The sequence below is a fragment of the Myotis yumanensis genome, unplaced genomic scaffold, assembly GCF_028538775.1.
Source record: "Myotis yumanensis isolate MYYU_CA2020_CCGP unplaced genomic scaffold, mMyoYum1.0.hap1 SCAF_8, whole genome shotgun sequence".
NCBI lineage: Eukaryota > Metazoa > Chordata > Mammalia > Chiroptera > Vespertilionidae > Myotis > Myotis yumanensis.
Window position 1 is genome coordinate 59177496 of NW_027223759.1, and position 25444 is coordinate 59202939.

General features: G+C 37.5%; 1 protein-coding gene across 3 annotated transcripts in view; it reads right to left on the minus strand.

The window, feature by feature from the left end:
* Positions 1 to 25444, minus strand: part of GALNT13 (polypeptide N-acetylgalactosaminyltransferase 13) — a 491703-nt gene that overhangs the window by 155544 nt on the left and 310715 nt on the right. For all 3 annotated transcript variants that reach the window (XM_070422971.1, XM_070422970.1, XM_070422972.1), the window contains exon 8: positions 24520 to 24637. In XM_070422971.1, the coding sequence (XP_070279072.1) occupies positions 24520 to 24637 (118 nt within the window). The remainder of the gene's footprint in view (positions 1 to 24519; positions 24638 to 25444) is intronic.

Sequence of the window (25444 nt, forward strand, 5' to 3'; positions counted from 1 at the left end):
ACCTCTAGACAACCTCACCCCATGTAGCTTAGTTCAATATAGGTTTTCATCTTGTGAAATGTTCATGGGTGTATTAATTCACACATTAGTCTTATCTCTCTAACCACATTATTATCTCTTCAAGAAGAAGCATCACATGTTTCACATTATGAAACTGAATTTCATCATCACATGAAATTTAAATTCACATTTTGCAATTGGTATAATCTACATATAGCGAAAAATATCAGAACTTACATACACTATTAAGTCACTGCTTTCAAAGTAATACATAATGATTGAGCTAGTCAATTAATACAGCAAAATCTGAAAAAATCACAAAGTGTACACAAAAGATGTCTCATAAAATGCAATTAGGAACAAAAGACATTCTTCTTAGTTCTGACAAAGGAAAAACTAAAACAAGATACTGATGAGTTAATTTTCAAAACATTTCTTTCTATAGTCAATGTTTCTTTCAAATAATCCCTGTCGGCACTTCAACTCTCCACTTTGTTAATACACACTCAGGTACACTGATGATAAATTCTCACAATTGAAACAAAATCTAAATGAGTCTGCATTGTGATCCCGAAGGCACTCTGATCCTTAACAGGTTGACACAAACACAAAAGGCATGGAAGTCATTATTTAAAAGGGGCAGGTATAGGGCTTCTGGAGGCATCTCTATTCATTCATGACATGAAGCTTGCTAGTTACTCCTCATAATTGTTTTGATTAGGGACAGGATTCTTTATATTGTTTGTTTGACTCTTGGCCTGGTTTTCACGTCAGAGTTTAATTGGGGAGATTTATGTGATCTTGAAGAGGTCTCTAGAGCTGGAGTGATATTCTGATATCATCCTAACTTCTCAAGATGAATTCCTACATCAAGCTGCTGTGACCTTCCAGCACTCACCTGAGTTGTCAGAGCTCATGGATTCAACATGGTGGTTAGGCATTTATATATTTTAGGAAATGATCTCCCCGATAATCCTAGTACCCACCTGACGTCATACACAGTTATTACAATATTATTGACTAGAGGCCTGATGTACCAAATTCATGTGGGGGGGTGGAAGGGATTTCTCAGCCTGGCCTGTGCCCTCTCGTAATCCAGGACCCCTTGGGGGATATCTGACTGCCGGTTTAGGCCAGATTCTGCAGTCGGACATACGTCTCGCAATCCAGGACCCCTCGCTCCTAACCACCTGCCAGCTCGCTCCTTACCACTTGGCTCGCTGCTCCTTAGCTGCTCCTTAGCACTGCCGGGGAGGTGGGAGAGGCTCCCACTACCACCACTGTGCTTGCCAGCTATGAACCTGGCTTCTGGCTGAATGGCGCTCCAGCTGTGGGAGTGCACTGACCATCAGGGGGAAGCTCCTGTGTTGAGCATGTATCCCCTGATGGTCAGTGCACATCATAGCAACCTATCATTCTGGTTGTTCCATGGTAATGATCGCTGGGCTTTTATTATATACATGATATTCCCCTATGCTGTACTTTATATCCCCATGACTATTTTTGTAACTATGAATTTGTACTTCTTAATCCCTGTACCTTTTTCACCCAGTTTCCCAACCCTCTCCCATTTGGCAACCATTAGTTTGTTCTCTGAATCTATGTGTCAATTTCTATTTTGTTTGTTTGTTTTATTCTTTCAGTTCTGCAATAAGTAAAAACATATGATATTTGCCTTTCTCTGTCTGACTTATTTCACTTACCATAATTCCCTATAGGTTCATCGATGTGTCAAAAACAGTAAGATTTCACTCTTTTTTATGGCTGAATAATACTTCATTATGTGTATTTATCACATCTTCTTAAACAAACAATCCAATTAAAAAATGAGCCAAGGATCTAAATAGACATTCTTCAAATAAGACATACAGATGGCCAATAGACATATGGAAAGGTAATGTCACTAATCATCAGAGAAATGCAAATTAAAAAACACAATGAAGTGTCACCTCACACCTGGTTGTCAACAATAAATCAACAAACAAGTATTGGTGAGGATGTGGAGAAAAGGAAACCCTCATGCTCTGTTGGTGGGGCTGCAAATTGATGCAGCCATGATAAAAAACATTATGGAGGTTCCTTAAAAAATTAAACGCTAGAACTACTTTATGACCCAGTAATACAATTCTGGGTATTTATCCAAAGAAATCCCAAATTCTAATTCAGAAAGATATATGCATCCAAAATTTCAATTAACATTTTCCTACTTGGGGAAGCTGAATTAATGTTGGTTATATTAAAAGTACATGGTACAAATATCATTCTCCAAATAAGAGAAATTATAAGAGATGACATTGTAAAACTTATTATGAGGCAATCAATGGGTTTCCTCCTATCAGATTTGGGATTTACCCTATTTTAGAAAGGTCACAAATGTTACCAAAAACTATTTTAAAAAAAGGAAAACCACAAAGAACTTTTGTCCACAAGATAGTTTTTCAAGAAATAGCCATATACTAGAGTAATTTGAATATTTTATTTTCACATTGGCATTAAATGTAGACAATTCTGAGTTGCATCTATATCATTTCATATATTACCTTAATTTGCTCCTAAAATATCCAGTTATCAAGTACTTTCCCTTACAAAGTACTATTCATCTTGACTTAGAAATGATCTACTGAAAGCCCCAAATTCAAAATGAACCCTTTTATACCTACTCATTTTCTGAAGGACTTAACATATTAATCCTGAAATAATTTCCTTTAAGTGATGACTCCAAACTTAGTGTACTTTCTCTTTTGTCAAAGAATTGGCAAGTGACTCTTCAGGTTGGGGACTGAGGGGAGTACAAGGAAGAGAGAGAAGAAAAAAATAGAGCAGAAACAAAGAAAGGTGTGCTTTTACTGGGTATGGCTTGAAGTGGAGGATCTATTTGGAAGTGCAACCGAGACAGTATGTGTATGAACCAGAGAGTATCAGAGGTATAGTGAGGTGGTTGTGGCCACAAATGGAGTCTTTTTTTTTTTTGAGAGAGTGGAAAGGAGAGAGGTGGGCGGGGGGGTGGGGGGGAGATAAGAGAGAGGAGAGACAGACAGAGATAGAGACAGAGAGATGTGAGAGAGACACATCGATCAGTAGCCTCCCTCACAATCTCTGACAGGGGTCAGGGATTGAACCTTCAACACTGGACTGGGAATTGAGCCCTCCACCTTCCCGTGTGCGGGCAGAAGCTCTAACCATGGGGAGGCACCAGCCAGGGCACAGATGGAGTGTTTTTTGTTTGTTTTTATTGTTGAAAGTGTTACATATGTACCCCATTTTTTCCCCATTGACCCCTTTTAGCACTCCCCTGTCCCCCTCCCACCCAAGCCTTCACTACACTATTGTCTGTGTCCGTGGGCTATGCATACATGTTCTTTGGTTGATCTCTTCCCACCCACCCACCCACCTCTGCCTTCCCTCTGAGATTCCACAGTCTATTCCATGCTTCTGTCTCTAGATCTATTTTGTTCATCAGTTTATTTTGTTCATTAGATTCCACATAGGAGTGAGATCATGTGATACTTGTCTTTTTAACTTCATCTCCAACTCTTCTCAAATACAAATACCCATTCCCAGATGTTAAAATACATAGTGGAGATGCCTCCAACATACACATGCCAACATGTACATTCCACTTTCACTTTTTGCCTCTCAACAACTTTCTTCACCTTGGAGATTCCTAATCTTCAGAATCACCATGCGTTATGTCCACTTTATTTCTCAGCTTCAGGAAAATTGTCACCTGTCATTATTCCACATTTTATTAAGACTGATGCTACTGTAGAAACTCCAAACACACCTCCCCCCCACCTTTACATTTCAGAGCAACACAGTCCTATTTGCGTTATGGCAAATCTCCCATCTTCTGATTAAATGACATGGATGAATATAGCAGACACGAAATGAACAAGCTGTCTACCGGATATTGAAAATCCTACATAATATAAGGTGGTTCTGCTTAAGAAAATTAGTGTCTAGCTTTTCATATTTACAAAAAAGTATTGCTTTTTTATTAGCATAGATTGTCTCAAGCAGATAATTTATAAAAAAGGAACACAAGGAATAACATGCGAGACAGACACACTTTTTCATCATTCAATAATCAATAATCTTAAAGTGTAATAAATACTGGAGGTTTTGGAAGTATTTTCAGTGCATTTAAGGGTATTATTAACTAAGACAAAAGTAGAAGTTTTAAAATCTGTGCTTTTCTCATTGTAAAGTTAATCCTACAAATAAACCTCAACTGTGAGAGGACTGTATATTGATACAATTATTGAAAAATGGATTGAAAGGATCTATGACTTATTAAATGATATCTAAGTCCAATTCTGAGTATTTTTCCAAAGAAATCCAAAATGCTAATCCAAAAAGATATATGCATCCAAAATTTCAATCAACATTTTCCTACTCAGGGAAGCTGATTCTATGTTAGTTGTATTAGAAGTACATGGTACAAATAACATTCTCTGAACAAGAGAAAGTATGAGAGATGACACTGTAAAACTTATTATGAGGCAATCAATGTTTTTTCCCCCCATCAGATTTGGAGTTACCTTATTTTATAAAGGTCACAAATGTTACCGAAAACAATTTTTTAAAAAAAGAAAAACCACAAAGAACTTTTTTCCACAAGTAAAAATGTAATATTTTGCATCTTACATTGGCTTCCTCCACTGTCCGATGATCCGACTGCCTGTCAGATAGCATTATCTGCTGCTTCTGGCCACAGAGCACCTCAACAGAGCAGGTGCGGATGCTGCCCTAGAATTCATGCCAGAACAGACCCCTTTGAAAGTCAGTAGACCACCTGTCCCCAGCTGCAGTGTGTGACAACATCTCCCGTTCTTTCATGGATGCCAGAGATGATTAAAAGAACTTGGACCGGCCCCGATGGCATGGCTCAGTTGTTGAATGTTGACCTATGAACCAGGAGGTCCCGGTTCTATCCCCACTCTGGGCACATGCCCAGTTGCAGGCTCAATCCCCAGTATGGAACATGCAGGAGGCAGCCAATCAATGATTGATGTTTCTACCTCTCTCTCCCTCGCCCTTCCTCTCTGAAATCAATAAAAATATGTTAAAAAAAAAAAAAAGAATTTGGATCAGGTAGGGGAAGAAACCTGGTAATTCAGAAAGTTATCCTTCAGTTACTCAGTTTGTCCCTTTGAAACTGTCCACCTCACCTGACTGCAGCTATAGCATTTTCCTGTAAACAAAATGCCCTGCATCACTTGGAAAGTGGTCAAATGCCTTTCAAAGGCAAGACCCCATGATAAATTTGAAGAGAGGAAATGACTTCTCCCCTCTCCAGCATTTTCCCTCAGGCCCTGGCTGACATCTATTCAGCAAATATACACAGGCCATTGACTTTGTGTCAAGCACCATGCTGGGCTCGGGGGCATAGAGAAAGAATCATCAAACATGGCCCTCTGTCTCTGAGAAGCTCATAGGACAGGCCACTTGTATCAGAACTGAGCATGTTAAAGTCCAGCCATCAGTTTGTATTTGACAGTTGAAGAGTCCTCTCAATCCTACAAGAAAAGGACTGTTTTAAGAGGTACTCACCCCAACCGCAATCCTTTCATAGACAGACATGTCCACTTTTGAATTACTTACATTTTGTTTCATATCGATATTTTTATAGGAAGCTATAAGTTTTGCTTCAGATAAACACTTTCCCTAGGAAGCACATAGAAAACTCTAATGCCATCCATGGAAAACTATGATTCTCTTCCAAAAATCATCTTACAAGCATCTTTTTTTCTTCTGTAAAATGTTTAGTGTGATAAATGTGAAACCTATAAAAATATCCAAATTAGTGTCATATCAAGCGCTCATTATAAATAACCACAAAACCTGGTGTGAGGGAAGGTAATCCTCTACTTTGACAGTTTTTGATTTTTTTAAAAATAAATTGGTAGCAATCAATGCCAATTACATTATGCTTTAGAAGAAGAGTAAAGAAATAACCATTTAGCCTGTTACTTTGCTCACTTATCAGTCACAAGTGTGGAGAATGCAGTGCAAAATTTATTTCTCCAGACATGATGCCTAAAGCACAGTGAAGATAATTTCCTCATCTCTGTTTCATCAGAATTGCAAAATGCCATTCGTGTGACATGCAAGGGTTGTTTAAGAGAGCATCAATGCTCCTTCAAATGCTTGCTGAAGAAGCCAGGTTTAATCCCAAACTTCCTCCTTGTCAAGCCCCAATATTAACCCCATCCTCTCTGTCGATAATCTTTTGCTCCCTACTTTTCTTGAGTTCAAGAACAGCTGACATGACTTTCTATTCATTCCCTCCTTGAAACCCCAATAATGCCTTTGTTTCTTCGTTCTATTTGTGAAGAGAGTCAAATCTCCTTTCCAAAGTAAAACCCTGTCCTTGGGAACTTGAACTCAGAATAGAGGACTAGGAGACCTGGAAAAGAGGATGTGGGTTTGATGTTCAACCCCACCAATTTCTAGCCACATCACTTAGTTTTTTTGAGACTCAAAAGCGTTAATCTAATCTAATAAAAGAGAAACATGCAAATTGACCATAACTTCCCCATGCCCCAAGCCACACCCACCAGCCAATCAGAGCGACTATATGCAAATTAACCCAACCAAGATGATGGCCGGCAGCCATGAAGCTGGAGCAAGCAGAAGGCTTGGTTGCCTCAGCGATGGAGAAAGCCAAGCTTCCTGCCTGCCTGGCCAGCTGCGGCCTCCGCTAAAGGCAACAAAGTTTCAATTATAGAAGATAAATAAATCCCAGATACCTGCTTCCAGCCAGCCTCCACTAAGATGTTGGGTGGCTGGGGGCCGTGGCAGCCTGCAAACAGCCATCAGCCCCTCACCCAGGCTGGCCAGGCACCACAGGGGACCCCCACCCTGAAGGGGTTGTGTCCAGCCTGCAAACAGCCATCAGCCACTCACCCTGGCTGGCCACACCCCCATGGGGTGAGGGTTCCCTCTGGGGGGCTTGGCCAACCTGCAAACAGCCATCAGCCACTCACCCTGGCTGGCCACACCCTCATGGGGTGAGGGTCTCCACTGGGGGCCTTGATCAGCCTGCAAACAGCCATCAGCCCCCCATTCAGATGGGCCACACACCCCAGCAGGACCCCCCACCCTGAAGGGGCTGTGGCCAGCCTGCAGACAGCCATCAGCCCCTCACTCAAGCTGGCCAGGCACCCCAGCGGGACCCCTACCCTGAGCCGGGACACCCTGCAGGGCAAACCAGCGGGCCCCCACCCATGCACCAGGCCTCTATTCTATATAATAAAAGGGTAATATGCAAATTGACCCTAACAGCAGAACGATTGGGAATGACTGGTCACTATGACACACACTGACCACCAGGGGGCAGACGCTCAATGCAGGAGCTGTTCCCTGGTGGTCAATGCACTCCCACAGGGGGAGCTCTGCTCAGCCACAAGCCAGGCTGATGGATGCCAGTACAGTGGTGGTTGTGGGAGCCTCTCCCACCTCCTCAGCAGTGCTAAGGATGTCCGACTGCAGCTTAGGCCTGCTCCCTGCTGGCAAGTGGATATCCCCTGAGGGCTCCTGGGCTGCCAGAGGGATGTCTGTCTGCTAGCTTAGGCCCAATCCCCCAGGGAGCAGGCTTAAGCCAGCAGGTGGACATCCCCTGAGGGATCCCAGACTGCGAGAGGGCACAGGCCGGGCTGAGGGAACCCCCCCCCCCCATGCACAAATTTTTGTGCACCAGGTCTCTAGTTATAGAATAAGACAATAAGACGGTGTTCTGGTAAGGATTTAATGAAATAATAGCCTAAAACTGCATTGTAGACCAAAAAGTGTTACAGAGTATTTTATTTCTCTATAATATTCTTCCAACACCTGCAGGTATTTACTCATCAATGCTTCCTCCCTCTTTCTTTTTCAATATCACCTAGGTTTTTAAATTCTTCCTACCAGCTTATATTTACCTTATCCTCTATGATAAAATAAAAGAATAACAAATATAATTACTTTGTCATATTTACCTTTTAAGTTACTATGTGTTTTCTTTCCTATTTTCTGGGAAACTTCTTTAAAAGTTTTTCTTTTCTATAAACATCTTCACAATCCAATTTTCTTAGCATCTTACATTCTAACTAGAGGCCTGGTGCATGAATTTGTGCACATTGAAAGGAAATTAATTAGAAGAAATATTTTAAAGTCCAGGGAGGGACTGTTGGAGAGCTCCAGGCTGTATACAGCCCGTCTCGCCCAGTCCCAATTGGCCGGACCCCAGCAGCAAACTGACATACCGATCAGAGCATCTGCCCCCTGGTGGTCAGTGCATCATAGCGACTGGTCAAATGGTGGAATGAATGGTTGGACACTTAGCATATTAGTCTTTTATATATATAGATATCTTCATTCTATCATCTGAACCTACTCATGAAGCATTTTAGGATGTTTCATCATTCTTCTTTACTTCTCTGCAGCATTTGACACTGTTGAAAATCACCACAACTTTCTAAGTTTGGGTGATATATTTGTTCTTCCCTGATAGCTTTGACTTAGCATTTACTTTCTCTACTTTCTCCCACCCCTACATGTAGGTGCTACCTAAAGACATGCCTTGCTGGTCTACTCTTCATATTTTCTTTCTTGGCAAACTCATCCATTCTCAGATGCTTATTTAATTATAAATTCCAATAAGGTAACTATCAACTTGTCACTCCCCTTATACTTTGCCTCGACTCTGCAGCACATTTCCAACTTCCTCAGGTACATCTTTAACTTTCCATGACGTTAAAGAGTCAAAAGTTTCCATTCTGCTCTCCAAATATGAAAAGAAAGGTTGTAGTTCCTGAGGACTTTTCCTATAGGACCAGAGAAATCATGGAGTCTTTCATCAGGTCTAATTATTATTCAAATATGTCATTACAGGCTGAGTGGGGAGTAGTTTGCCCTTAAAATGTTTATTTATAGACTCTTATCTTAGTTCAGGAATTGCAGAAGGTTTGATTGATCAAACCCAAACAGCTTTGTTTGGCCAGTTAAAAATACAGAATATAAAATTGGTTAACCAATGAAAACACAGAGTTTAAAAATATAAACAAAAATTTGGTTGACCAATTGAAATTGAAAAAAATTAAAGACTGAGATCACATATTGCTAAACTATGAAGTAATAAAATTAGTAAAATTGTAGTCAAATCTTTGACAATGGAGTAGTGCATGCAGACACATATTTTAGTATTCAAGCACATCCTGGCGACAATAGAGGAGTGCTAATAATCCTACACCAAAATTTTGATTTCAATTTTAGCATATTTCTAGTGTAAAACAGTGGCTAATTTTTATAATTAAATGTTTTAAGAATGTGTAATTCATCATGTTGAATATTTACACATGTAGTGAAAACAATTAAGTTGCATTATTTTTAAAGATAATTTCAAACATCTATTAAAACTCTTCAGCTACCTTTTCAATGGCACTTAAGACTCAGTATTATTGGTGCTGAATACTCCTGAACACATGGTTCAAAGTCTTCCCTTAACAATATCTCACACCCTCGAAAGGATCACCCTTAGTATCTCGAATCTGTTATTGCTGAAATCACTTCACCGTATTTAAATAAATCTCATAATTGGTTTCCTTTTTAAACTACATTTCTGGTTGACTACAACAACCCTGAAACGATTGGTAGTCATTGCTTAAGAAAGACATCACTAAGTGTGACAGTATAATCATAGCTTAAGATGTTGCACATTTACTGCAGTAGTTACCATAGAGATTTAAATTTTGCTCTTTAACAAAAAGGATATGAATTTGAATGCATTAAATTTGGCTAGCAAGGTACATGAGGTTTCCTAACAGAATGCACACATATAGAAACAACATTTGTAATTTTGTCCTAGAAATCTTTAAGGCATCAAATGTAGGTATATAAAAATAATAGGCTTAATTACTTAAGTTTTTAATGGATACTTCATTAACTCTGTCACTTGAACCCTACTTTTGCAAAATACATATTTAATGGTTTAGTAATACTTCATTCATATAATTTTCAAGAGAGAAAATAAAATGAAGGGGGGATCAGATATTCTAGCCTGAGCTTAGATATTGCTCAAAGCACAAAGGAGAAACACAGGTGTATAGACTATAAATTGAGAGCTCACCTATTTCTAGCCCCTGCTTTTCTTCTGCTGTTTATAAAATCCTTGACTTTTTAATTTATAAATTCTTCCTGACTATCCTTGACCACAGAAATCTTTTTTTTGCTTTGAATGTAATGCACTTTATATCTGCACCTTGAAATGGCACCTTGACCATATTTCACTCTCCAAACTGAGATCAAGAGCCATATCTTGTATGTATACCATTCACAGTGTCTAATGCAGGTATCCTATATAATAAAAGCCTAATATGCTAAGTGTCCGGTTGTCCAGTCATCCATTCAACCAAAGTGTAATATGCTAATGATATGCTAAGGCTGCTCAACTGCTCACTATGACATGCACTGACCACCAGGGAGTAGACAGTCGACCAGTTTACCAGTCACTATGATGTGTACTGACCACCAGGGGGCAGATGCTCCAACCGGTAGGTTAGCTTGCTGCTGGGGTCCAGCCGATCAGGACTAAGCAAGATGGGCCAGACATGCCCTGGAGCCCTCCTGCGGTCCCTTCCTGGGTGGTCAGCCTCCTGAGTCCCTCCCCTGCCCTGATCGTGCATCAGTGGGGTCCCTCAGTCTGGCCTGTGCCCTCTTGCAATCTGGGCTGAGGGGACCCATTACCCCATACTCCCTGATGCAGGAATTTCATACACCAGGCCTCTAGTACATATACTAGTATAAATACTTATATTGATTAATGGCTAAAATGAGAGGATACTGATACCTGGCTGCTACAAAGAAGTAATCTACAGTATAATGCAAACATTCCAAAATGCATTAAAGATTAAAAAAACTAACTAATTAATGGGGGTAAATGCCAAAGTCCATTATGATAATATCTGTAAAAGAATTCTATGAAGTGCTATTCAAATGTAAAGCCTCATCAAAAAATGAACTGCTAGAGAGTGTGGCCTGGCCTGTTAATGTTCATTTCTCTGTCTCTAGTTTCTAGCACAGAGCTTGGTACATAGGAGGTGCATATAAATGATTCACTGAATAAATGAATCAGCCAAATATTGTCCTACAGAATGATTTATACTTTAGCCCTTGAATAAGAATGCTTTCCCCCTCCAAAAGCTTTAGGATATTTGCGATCCTATAGACTTAGAAGGAGAGAATTAAGCATAATTTCACAGTTGCCCAAGGCTTTTTGCATTTACTCTATATTGCATAATGATCTATTTTGAAAGTTCCCTCTACAAAACCTTGCACAGCTGGATGCTTCCTGTCAGTCTGAACTCAGCTAAAACACTTTCTTTGAGATCTTCCTGGACCACTTTGATGCAATGCAGTGCTTTACCTCTCATTTTATTTTCTTCAAAGCACTTGTCTTTATCTGAAATTAACAGGCTAATTCTCCTGTTTACTCCTTTATTGTCTATTATCTCCCAACAGCATAATCTCATGAGAACAGGGACTGTCCTCGATCTTCCACTGTCTTCTACCTCCTTATACCCAACTACTAACAAATATTTTTGAATTAATTAGTAAAGTCTTTGAATTGCATATTTTGCAAACTTTGTTTGAATTTAATGACAGGTTTATCTCATTTAATCAAACATAGTATATATAAATGATTCTTAAAATTTCAAAACTAGAAACATTTTTGGAAGTTATTTAACTTTTCATTTCCAGAAAGAAAAATGGAACTTTAATTTGTAAAATAAAATCAAGCACTGCATCTTTAGCTGCTACAAAAAAAAGCTAAACATTTCATCAGAATGATTTAGGCGCATTTCAAATGTAAATAAGCAGGATAATTGCCTTAATTCTCACACCATTTTGTATGATTAAGGACCTTAATGAGAGGCTTTAGTAAAATCTTGCCATCACAGAAGATGTCATATTTTTCTGTACAATAATTCTGAGCACATTGAATTTCTTCATGTAGCTTTTTTTATTGTCAGAAATTCAAACAGTTAAATTGAGGTCCTGTCTATTTAGAGTCAGAAGGATCATAAGGATTTTTAAGGTTAATGAAGGTGCATATTGAGTGTGTCCACTTAGCAGAGAAGGGTCAGCAAACAGTCACAGAATTGGAGTGTGTTTCCCAAAGGTGACATTTCAGATATTTATATCTAGTATTGATTCTTGGTTTCTAAATGTACTGACACTCACTAAAAAAACAGGTGTTCCTGGCTTATTGCTATAAACAGGGAAATTCTGCTTAGTATGTTTGAAATATGTCTGTATTTGTTAAGGAGCAACATTTTATCATCGTTCAGAAATCAAATTCTTCTTTCTCGAACCTTTATTTCCATTCAATGGTTTAATTAAAGAACAAAAAGTTAGAATGATTTCCCCATAAGATTTATTTCCAATGTATATTTCTTAATAAATCCTGTACAAATGTCATTCACCTCTGCTTTCTATGTTAAGGGAAATGAAAATTCATATTTTACACAAGATTTTTATATAATTTTCACTCCATTTCTTTCCTTTTATGCATTTAATTCCTAGAAATCTTCCAGGGTTTAATAATTCCTGAATTCTCTTAATTATCTGAGTCTCAACTCTTTTAGGATGCCTGGTGAATATCACTCAGTATTTACTGGCAATAGAGACCACTTATGCTATAACTTTTTAAATTCGTAAATTTATTGTTGCACTATATCCTTTGCACTAATTAATACTAGAAAATTGTATTCCGAGCCTTCATAAATATCATTCACACTCACACAGACCCACATACATATAAATTTAGATTTAGATAAATTGATATAAATAGATACAGAGTAGAGAGCATAGGTTAGACATTAGGTGAGTATATTTGCAGGCTGATAAATATCCCCTGTTTACGTTCTGCAGAGAAACACTCATATGATAAGACTGTGAGGTCATGGAAAAGAGCAGTGAATGTTATTGATCCAAGACAGCACTAAATTGTGACTGTGACAACCCGAGACATTTGTTTCTTAAAAAAAGTAGTAACAACTTTAGGAGATGATTAAGATGTTAAAAGAGAAGCAGAGATTAATAACAAGTTCTAGTGTACCTAAGTCTTCTACAACGCCTTATATTTCTAAAATCATAAGTATGTCTCCATGTAGTATGTTTGCAAGGTGAAGCTTTACATCGATGGCTATTCCATATAAATCTATTCTCATGTTCTGGTTTTGAGAACCAGAAAGTTTTAATGAAGAGGTAGAGTAATCAAAGTTACCAAGCCTTAGGCTATTATAGTTTTAAACGCAAAAGAAATTCTGCTACCGTTAGCTCACATTCTCCTAAAGTTTGATTAATGTCTAATTTCCTGTTGTTCATTTGTTTTTTCTAAAGGAGCATATGAAATCATGTATTTATTGTATTTAACATTCAAAATAAAATTCTCACACTTTTATTTTTGGAAAAATTGAGACTTCTATAGAATCTTAGTTAAATATAATTATATGGCTCCTACTGACCCAATGTTTTAAAATGTATATAATAGATGTAACATAGTCTTTATAAACAATGTCTCAGCTATCTCTTACCCAGAGTTATTTTTTCTGTCATTTCAATTAAACAAAGAATAAGGAGATTCAATAAGGTATGTATAAGCAATAGATTAAAGTAGAGTGGTAGCACAGATACCAGAAAATCTGATTGTAAACACAGAAACAAAAAATTCAAGTCATTTGCAATGTGCTTACCCTGCACCAAATAGGTAACCAGAGAGAAATGTGCTGGACAGTTTCGTCAATATTGGCTTATATTCTTTTTGGTTGTTGTTGTTAATCCTCACCGGAGGATATTTTTCTATTGACTTTTAGAGAGTGGAAAAGAAGGAGGGGAAAGGCGGGAGGGAGGGAGGGAGAGAGAAACATACATCAATGTGAGAGAGACACATTGATTGGTTGCCTCCCACACACACACCCCAACAGAAGCCCTGGATCAAGTCTGCAACCTAGGTACCTGCCCTTAACTGGAATCAAACCTGGGACCCTTCAGTCCACAGGCCAATGCTCTATCTACTGAGCCAAACCGGCTAGGACAATATTTGTTTATTTTATTTATGGAGGCTATACATGAACATGATGTCAGTTTATAACCTCTTAAACTTAAAAAAAAAAAAGAAGAAGCCAATAAGGGTACACACTTTCAGTAATAAGATGAATAAGTTCTGACATCTAATGTACAGTATGGTGACTATAGTTAATAATACTGTATGAAATACAGGCATACCTTGAAGATATTGTGGGTTCAGTTCCAGACCACTGCAATAAAGTGACTATTGCAGTAAAGTGAGTAACATAAATTTTTTGAATTCCCGGTGCATATAAAAGTTGTTTACACTGTAATGTAATCTGTAAAGTGTGCAATAGCAGTATATCTTAAAAAGCAACATACATACCTCAGTTAAAAAATACTTCATTGCTAAAAAATGCTAACCATCATTTGGGCCTGTTGGAAAAATGGCAGCAATAGACTGTCTCTATGCAGGGTTGTCACAAATCTTGAATTTGTTAAAAAAAAAAAAAGCGATATTTGAGAAGTGCAAAGAGTGAAGAGCAATAAAGCAAAGCACACACAGCAGCTATGTGAGGTGATGGATGCGTTGATTAGTTTGATTGTGGTAACCATTTCACAATACAGTACAGGGTAAGGCAAAAGTAGATTTACAGTTGTGAGTATGCAAAACAGTTTATTTTTGTATTATTATTAATTAATTGTATTATTTTCCATATGAACAACTGGAAAACCTTAGATGCCTTACCCCTGTATATCAAATCATCACATTGTAAATCTCAAATATACACAATTTTCATTTGACAATTATACCTCAATAAAGCTAGGAAAAGAAGAGGCTAATAAATCTTTATATTAATATTAAGAGTGCTTATCATATTTAAATTAGAGGCCCAATGCACGAAATTCATGCAGGAGCCTTGGCCCTGGTCCCCTCCCATGGCCAGGGGCCTCTGCTGCCTCTGCCATGGCCCCCACCCACTGTGGCTTTGTCCAGAAGGAAGGACATCCAGAAGGACACCTTATCTAATTAGCATATGATGCTTTTATTATTATAGATAAAAGTGCTCCACCAAAATCATTTCCACCAAAATTGTGGATAACATGAACTTAAGTTAAATTCACTTAACTGCAATTTTTCTATTAAAGTCTGGTTTTTATGAGCAACTGAATAAAACAAAAATAGTCAAGTTTTAAACACAGACAATCCATTATGCTCAGATTTATATGAATTAAGTTTTTTTTTAAAAGACAGAATTCTAAAAGAACTAGACTTTTGTCTAAATTTATTTCTGTCTCACAAATTATGATTGACATTTTCACTTGTCAAAATCATTTGGACATTTCTAGAAAATTCTTTACTTTCTTTTAAAAATCTGGATACTACAATCCCCCCAAAGTCTACAAACCTTTGCCTCATTTACCATACTGTTCTGTTCGATAAAATCGTCCGCCTTTCATTTTTCCATTATTTATGATGTCTGCTTCCATTTCTTTTTCACTTCATTGCTTGTGCAATTTGGAAATAAGCGGATTTCACATCATAGGACATTTCACTTGGTTATATCCTTCAGATAAATTTACTGCTGTTTACATTGTGATTTTAAAGACAAAGAAAAATTGGATCATTTCAAGTAAATCCCATCCTGTCAATTAAAATATTGCTTATTGACAAAACTGCCTCTACTTTTTAAGGGTAATGATAATAAAACTAATATTTCTGCAGTACAGAATAGTTTATTAAAAACTCCAATAAGTATTTTCTCATTTCCACACAATTGTCTTAAGAGGTAGATTTTTGACTCAGATCAGTAGGGTATTTATAAAAGTAGGCTAAGACATACTGAGGATCTAGACTGAATTACACATGTCTGCAGTAGATGATACCAACAATTACATTTTTCTTCATTTGTTTCTTTTTGTAGATGCCAGCAGTGTGTGTGTGTGTGTGTGTGTGTGTGTGTGTGTGTGTGTGTGTCTGTGTGCGCGAGCACGTGTGCTTTAATATTTAACACCTTTATTGAATACTAGAGGCCCAGTGCATGAAATTCGTTCATTAGAAGAGGGGGTCCCTCAGCCCAGCCTGCACCCTCTCCAATCCAGGACCCCTCGGGAAATGTCCAACTGTCTTTCACAATCCAGGACCACTGGCTCCTAACTGCTCGCCCGCCTGCCTGCCTGATTGCCCCTAACCCCTCTGCCTGCCTGCCTGATCACCCCTAACTGCTCCCCTACCAGCCTGATCGCCCCTAACTGCCCCCCTGCTGGCCTGACCGTCCCTAACTGCCTCTGCCTTGCCCTGCATCCGGGACCCAGAATTTTCTCCTCTGGCCGTTCACAAGCACCCAGGACCCAGGTTTCCCTCCCTCTGGCTGGCTGCAGGCACCCACGACCCAGGCCAGCTTCGCCCAAGCCGGCTGCAGCCGCAGGGGACCATGGACGGGCGGCTTCGCCCAGATCGCAGCTGTAGGCACCTGGGACTACAGGACAGGTGGCTTGTCCCTCTCCCGGGCCACAGGCACAAGCTCAGCCAAAGGCACTCAGGAAGGTGGGGCAGGTCACTTGTCCCTCTCCAGGGCTGCAGCCCCAGCCACTGGTGCCCGGGACTGTGGAGCATGCAGCTTGTCCCTCTCCTGGGCCGCAGCCTGGCTAGTCCCACTTCCTCTCTCATGAGCTCATTTGTGCCTGGCTGGCCCCTATTCCTCTCTGCCCAGTATTGAGTGTTTGAGCCATTACAGCATGAGGGCGCGATGACCATTTGCATATTAGCTCTTTATTGTATAGGATAATTAAAATACATGAAACTGCATATATTTATAATGTACCATTTGATAAGTTTTGGCTTATGTGAAACCCATGTAGCTTTCACCACAATCAAGGTAATAAATATATACATTATCCCCAAAAGTTTTCATATGCCCCCTTGCAATCCCTCCTTCTAACTCTGGTCTCCCACCCCAATTTGCTGTCCATAGACAACTTGTCTGCTTTTTGTCACTTTAGATCAGTTTGCATTGACCTAAAATTTTAGATTTTAGTATAACTTTTGTCATATTTATCACTATTTCATATCTTTGATTCTATTTTAAATGACATTTTATTTAGATTTTTTATTGTTTGCTGCTAATATACAGGAATACAATTGATTTTTATATAATATTCTTGTATCTTGCAAACTGAGTAGATCACATGCTTGTGTTAGTAGCTTTTGAAATAAATTCCATTGAATTTTCTAGATAATCATGTCATCTGGAATGACAGTCTCACTTTCTCTTTTACAATATAGATAGCATTTGTTTATACTTTTTACCTTCTTGTACTGCCTAAAACCTCCACTATAATGTTAAGTATAAGTGGTAAAAGCCAATACCCTTATCTTTTCTTGATCTTAAGAAGAAAACATTGGTCTCTTAATAGTAATATGAGATAGGCTTTTCCTATAAGCCCTTTATGAGGTTGAGGAAGTTCCCTGCTATAATTAGGTTGCTCTGGGCCTTTTTTTTTTTTTTTTTTTTTTTTTTGGTGCTTTTGTCCTTTTTGTTTTTTAATCAGGAATGGAATTGGATTTTTTCAAATGCTTTTCTTGCCTCTATTCAAAAGATCCGTTGACTTTTTCCTTTTTGATGTGTTAACATGGCAAATTACATTGATTGGTGTTTGAATGTTAAATCAGCCTTCCATTCCTGGGGTGAGCCTCACTTAGTCATGGTGCATTTTCATTTGACATATTGAAAGGATTGATTTGCTGAAGTTTATTTAGAATTTTTACATCTATGTTCATGAGGGGTATTGACTTGTGGTTTTCTATTCTCTTAATGTCTGTCAAGTTTTGCTATTTGAATAACGTTGACCTCACAGAATGAACTGGGAGGTATTATCTCCTCTTCAATATTCTGGAAGTTTGTGTAAAACTGTTCTTATTTCTACCCAAAACTATGGGTAGAATCTACCAGTGAAGTCATCTGGCAAGCAGGTTTCCTTTGTGAAAAGTAGTTTTATAAATTACAAGATTCTTTCTTTCTTTTCTTTCCTTTTTTTTTTTTTTTTTTTACTAGTTTTTAGGGCTGTTTGGTTGATCTACTTCTTGTGGGCTTTGATAGTTTGTCTTTTAAGGAAGTTGTCTATTTTATTGAAGTTGTCAAGTTTACTGCCATAATGCTGCTATTACTTTATAAGCCTTTACTATCTCTAGCATCCACAATGACATCACCTTTCTCATTCCCAACATTGGTAATTTTTCTTCTCTTTTTCTATGACATTTGGTTAGAAATTTATCATTTTACTATTCTTCTCAAGGAAACATTTTCTCTTTTACATTTTATCATTTCTGCTTTGATCTTTATTATTTCCTCCTTCTGTTTCGATCTTTATTATTTAATCTCTTCCTTTTACTAGTTGTTGAAGGAGGAAGCTGAAGTCCTTGACATTTTCAATTTTTCTTTTTTCCAACAGATATGTTTAGTGCTATAAGTTCCCCCTAAGTATTACTTTACTGGCACTACAAATTTTGAAACACTGTGCTTTCCTTTTCATTCAGTTCAAAATATTATTAATTTCACTTTGACCTTATTTTTTGATCCATGGGTTATTTAGAAGTGTATCATAGTTTCCCAATATTTACTCTTGCCTATGCCCCATCAATCAGGCTGGCTGGAGAGTACAGCCTACTATTGCTGGTCCTAAATGAGGGACAAAGAGGTCTCTTTCTCATGGTTCTTTCCTCAACTTGGGTCATTTTCTCACATATGTGCTTGTCAGTTTAATATTGAGTTCTGTTTGTGCAGCTTTCTCCTCTCTGGTACTCTGTCCAACTTCTAGCTGCCTGATCTTCCTGGTCATTCACCTCCAACTTCTCAAGTCATGGAGTTCACTGGGATCTGCGCAGGTCCTCCTTCTCTTTCTGAAGCCTCCCCAGCTGCTCTGGCAGTAAAGCTGAGGCAATTGCTCCCCTTGTTGTGTCCCATCTCTCGGAGACCACTGTCCTCGATGACCAATGGCTTAAATCTCTTATTTCATATACAGTGTTATGTCCATTTTTATTGACTCAAGTGTGTGTGTGTGTGTGTGTGTGTGTGTGTGTGTGTGTGTATGTTCATGTGCAACCCCAGTAACTCTTATGCCAAGTCTAGATGATTCTTTAAAAATAATTATTTTATTAAAATTGATTAGGAGTATAGCTAAATTTTTTATACTCTAGGTTTTCAGGATGTCAGTAGTCATCTCAAAGGACATTGCAACAGTCAAAACAGAAAGTGTTATTTCTTTCCTAAAATCTAATCTCTTTTCTGGGCAGGGGAGTTTTAGAACGACATCTTAACTAACAATTAGGGAAGTAGTAATTTATGTTAGTATTGCATATTCTAGCTTTAAAGGTATTTTCATATACATTCTCTTAATTGATTATCTATGGTCAAGGACTGATTACTAAGGGCAAGGTTGTTATTAAGTGAGGCTCAGGAGTGTCAGGACTTGCTCAAAGTTGCGCAGCTTATAACCACAACAACAATTGCTGCCTTTTATTACAGACTTTGTGTGGTCATTGGGGTGCTGAATACTATATACAAAGTTTTATTTAATCATCTCTGAAAGCATATCAGGAAAATGCTACCAACTTTCTTATTGTAGATATGGAGAACCTAGAGCTTAGGAGACATACTACCTTGCCCAAACCATCCTATATAATAAAAGACTAATATGCAAATCAACCAAACAGTGGAATAACCGAATAACTGATCGAAGGAACGACTGGTCTCTATGACGCCCAGTGACCACCAGGGGGCAGATGCTCAATGCAGGATCTGCCCCCTGGTGGTCAGTGCACTCCCACAGGGGGAGAGCCCTCAGTCAGAAGCTGGGTTCACAGCTGGCAAGTGCAGCGGTGGTGGCGGGAGTCTCTCCTGCCTCCAAGGCAGTTGGACACCCCCCAAAGGCTCCAAGACTGCGAGAGGGCGCAGGCCGGGCTAAGGGACGCCCCACCCCCACACACACACACACAAGTGCACAAATTTTGTGTATCAGACCTCGAGTACAGCTAATAAGTGTCAGAGCTGGGACTTGAATCCAGGCTGTCAGACTCCTAGATCATCCTTGTAACTGTTGGTCTGTCATTCATGGCAGTGGGACACTCTTCTGTGTCCCTTAATGATTTCTCACTTTTCTCCCCCATGACCTCAATTGGTTCAACAATGGCAGACTATCTCATTTTAAAATGAACAAAATATTGTGCATTTTTGGAAATATTGCTCCTGTACTATTACTCATGAAAGGCAAGGTCTTTTGCTGGTGGTGCTTGTTAGGTGGTATTTATGTTGACATCATAGATATTACTTAAAGATGACACTTTTGATGGTAAATATACATATATTATCATGGGTTCATTTTTTTATCAATTATTTTATACTAGAGGCCCGGTGCACGAAATTCGTGCACTGGGGGAGGGAGTGTCCCTCAGCCCAGCCTGCACCTTCTCCAATATGGGACTCCTCAGGGGATGTCCAACGGCCGGTTTAGGCCTGATCCCTGTGGCATCAGGCCTAAACCGGCCGTCGGACATCCCTCTCACATTCTGGGACTGCTGGCTCCCAACCACTCGCCTGCCTGCCTGCCTGCCTGCCTGCCCCTAACCATTTCTGCCTGCCAGCCTGATTGCCCCCAACTGCCCTCCCCTGCCAGCCCAATCTTGTGGCTGTGGGCACCACCATCTTTAAGGGCATGGCAGTGATTTAGCATATTCCCTCCTTATTGGCTGTGGGTGCCGCCATCTTTGCGATGGCGTGAGGGTCACTTAGCATATTCCCTCTTTTTTAGATAGGATGGATATTCTTTACTGAGTTTCTCCTATCTAAAATTTCAACTCCTACCAATCTCCAACATTTACCATTTCATATTCCACTCCCTTATTTTTCTATATAACTCTTATCACCAATATATTAATATACAAGGGTGGGCTAAAGTAAGTTTACAGTTGTTCATATAGGAAATAATACAATAATTAATAAATAATAATACAAAAATAAACTGTTTCACTCACTAACAACTGTAAACTTACATTTGTCCACCTCTATATTTTCCTTTCCTTGTTTATTGTCTGCCTCCTTCTCTAAAATATAATTTCCATAGGGACACACCATTTTGTCTGTTTTGTTCACTACTGTATCCCATGCACCAATTGAATGAAAATTCAATAAATGTCAGCTAAATAAATCAACATTTGTGTATAGATAGTATTCTTAGGATTTATGTTATTTGGATGATTGTTGTGGAATGGAGTAGAGAGCAATATCTGAGACTAAGCTTTCAGGAGTATTAGCATCTACCTGTAGATATTCTCACTGCTATCAGATGTATGTTATATACCAAAGGAGACTAAAGCTCATAACAGGAAGATAAGATCACCACTAGATGAGGCAGCCATCTCAGAAGTGTGGAGGAAGATCACGTTTGCAGGTTAGCTTCTCCTCTCTCTCCCGATAATATAATCAGCAGTTAGGACTGACATGTTATGGAGGGATGAACCTTAATGAGGAGGTAGCAGTGTGGTAATTAGCATCATTGCTGATGGTCTTAGAACACTGGGGTTGAATTCTCAACTATTCCACTTAATAGCTCTATAAATATTAGAAGTCACTAATATTTTAAGCCAAAACTTATTTATCCTGAGACTTCAAGGAATTCTTCAACCCTATGAAACTGTTAAAACCTACTGTAGGAAGAGACTGGATGCTTCTCTCTGGGGAGATCTAGAGTTTTCATCAAATTTTCAATGTCTCAGTACTTACAATACTCTGAGCATCAAAGACCAAGTGATATTGTTATAAATAAATCTGCAAGATGCATTCCTTTGGATTGGCTTAAAGTCCCTCAAGGCCAGTCAGACTTGTGACATTTTGCAAGCCATTAATATTTCTCTGTTTTCTAATTACCTCAAATCTACATAAACCAGAGCTGCAAAATAGAATTTCACTATGATTACAATCACCTTTCCATAGTTGAGGTTAAATGATTTGCCTACATGACAAAGACAACTCATACATAAATTTCTTTTTAAGAAATTATATTTTATTGTCAATAATAACTATGTATCTCTCTCACAGGAATGTGGCTTTTTGAGAGTAAAAGCATCATGCTTTACTCATTTTTGTGGTCTCAGCATCTAGAAAGTATAAAGCACGTATTACACACAAAAATTTGTTTGCTCTATAATAACTGAGCTAGATATTAGTCTCAGGTCTTCTCATTGCAAATCCTCAACATAGTCTCATTTAATTCAGTCACATCTTTTCATAAAATTAGTCTAACGGGGAAGTCTCTTTCCTTTGTTAATATACTGTTTCAGCATTTTTTCTTACTATCTTCCTCAGCTAGGGAACTAGTTATTAAGCGAACTGTTCTATTGATATCATGGAAAGTAAGCATGAATCAAGAGTCTAACAAAAAGCAAAATACATAGGTTGTTTCTATTGAAATCAGATGGAAACTAAAGTCAATGATATATTCTAAAACAATTGAAAAGTAGTCACTTATGAATACTTTATTTTTTAATAAGCTCAAGCAACCAATCACAGTAAACCTCCTATATCATTTTCTAGGGATCTGATCATACTTAGAGCCACTAGTTGCATTCACTTTGTCCCCCTGGTATCTGCATCAAATATTATCAAATTTTCAAATTTCATATTCTCAAGTCTTCTTTTTTGATACATCTATACCTCTGTTGCATTTCCTGATTGTGTTCTTCTGTTTTATTACACTAAATTACTCCTAAACACATTTTTAAGTCAGATGAAGAGTATCCACCCAGTATTGGAGCTATGTATTGAAAGTAATGGGAGTCCATTTGCAGAGAATCATGCTTAACAGGCAAGGAGAATAGAGGTGAATATGAATCTTAGGAAAGAATTAAAAAAGTGGGCAGTAGGATCACAGATAATAGTAATATTCCCATGTTGATTTTTTCCTTATGTAATCTCAGTGCAATATCCAAGGAATATTGGTTTATTAATGTGTACTCTCATCATTACATCTAAGATTAAGAGCAAACTGCTTTTAAGGTTTGAGTTTCCCTTCCTTCCTTCCTTCCTTCCTTCCTTCCTTCCTTCCTTCCTTCCTTCCTTCCTCCCTCCCTTCCTTCCTTCCTTCTTTCCTTCCTCTTTCTCTTTTCTTCTTCCTCTTCTTAACTGTCATTTGTTACTCTCTGCACTTTCTGAACCCCATGAAGTAAAAATGTTAGGACTCCAAATGTCCCCAAAGGTCATGCAAAGATGCATCATGTGCCTGATGCAAGAACACATTCCTGAGTATTGTACTAAGACTGTAGAGCAAGTTGCATATAAATATATAAATATGTATAAGCAAATATAGAAATATAAATATATAAGCAAATACAGAAAGAATAAAATTTCATTAACTAATGATCTTCTCAGACATCTGACTATAAGAAAGGTTTATAGGCAAAAAATTGTATAACTAGATCATTCTAGTACTTATAAAATAATTCAGATTATGCAAGATCCATTAAGTTTCATATTATATAAATTCAAAATAATTCTTAACTTCAATTGGGAACATTTTCTTACAGAACATTATTATATTTTATAAGTGAAAAACAAACTTTACTTTCTAAAGTGTATATATAAATCTATATATCATTAATAAATATATCTAAACTAATAATTTCATTGCACAAATAATTTTGGCAAACAATAGAGTGTTTTGAATATTTCATGTTAAATTCTAAAATGGAAAAAATAACAGTGCTACTAACTTATTTCACTTAAAATGATAATATATGTGGTTTGAAGAAAAAACAACAGTATGTTAGCACTTTTTTAATAGCATGAAAGCACATTTATGTGTCTATATTTTAAATTTATGAATATAACAAAATCTTAAAAACATTCATATGTTTCCTAAATCATATATATGTGGGAGTAATTTTTAGTTTTTATTTACCTAGAATGTCATTTAATAAGTGAATTTGCATTATTTAAACTGACTCATCAAACAATGTCTATGATTGTAAAAGTAGTCATACTATACACAGAATTGTACAGAATTCCTTTCACCACAGATTATTATTAAAATTATTTGAGAATAACCTCAGGTAGCATTTGCAAATTCAGATAACATAGTTTCAGTGCAAAAATACACATTGATTTTATAGGGAACTGCTTTATTGAAAAAATAAAGCACGTCTTTATTTCAAACACTGAAAGACAATGTCTTTGTACTATGAATAAAATAATTATTTTTGAAAACTTAAAAAAAATACCTAAAATTTCCCATTTAACAGTAAATATTGCATGCAAAAGACTCTAGCAAATTTTTTTAATAAGTATTAAAATGACCAACAGATCAGCAATTTGCATCACTTCACAAAAAAGATTCCACAGTAAACGACTAGGTCTATGTGTGCATGCAACAGTATAGTATGTTTAGAGTCAAAAAAATAAAGGAAAAGGCAATTACCCTAAAAGACATTTCAAGATTCTCTCCACCCCAGATATCCATTCCTGCATCGTAAGTTCCTATCTCTTCAAAGTAGTTTCTGTCAATAGAAAATAGGCCACCAGCCATAGTAGGGGTCCTAGTTGAAAAAACAAAACAAAAAGAAAAGAATAGCTTTTGAAAACAATATGTGGAGTTTAATGAGACTGTAGCAAATATCTTTGAGACATTTTACATTAAAAATAATACTACTCAAAAATCTCAAAGTGAAAACATAAAGCCATGGTGTAAGAGGTTTTAAAATTAGTAAATAGCATTTTATCATATTTTCTATAAAACTAAATTTAGATTAGCCTATTTTTGTTATAGGTGATCATACAGACACATGGAAGGAACACAGGGCACTTAAGAGGAGGGCATCTACATTCCTTTTGAAAGCCAAACGAAGAGAAGTTAGTGCTCTTTTTACTACCCTTTAAGAGATTACTAATCATGAAACTGCCAGTTGTGATCTTTTGTCATCTGATTATAAATCATTTTCATGTGAAAATGGGTTTTCTATGGAAATATCTATAGCCTATATAACTATGAAAAATATTGAATGCTATACCATGTTTATAGACAGTTAAGTAATGAGAATTACAAAAGTATTTTCAAACATCAGAGCTTTACATCTAATCACATATTCTTCTCTTTACCCAACTAAAATAATACAATCAATCATATAACACTGGAGAAACATAGATCCCTTTGCTATGCAGAGATTTAAAGTAAATTTGGCACAGATGCTAAAACTTTTCCCTATAAATAAATGCTTTTGGTTCACACATTCGAAACTTCTCTGTAAGAACTAAGAAGTCAAATGTTTCCTTTTAAATGGTTAATTACTTTTAAAAGATCATTAAAGCAATGTTGATGTGTGAATTATACAAGTCTTTCTATACAA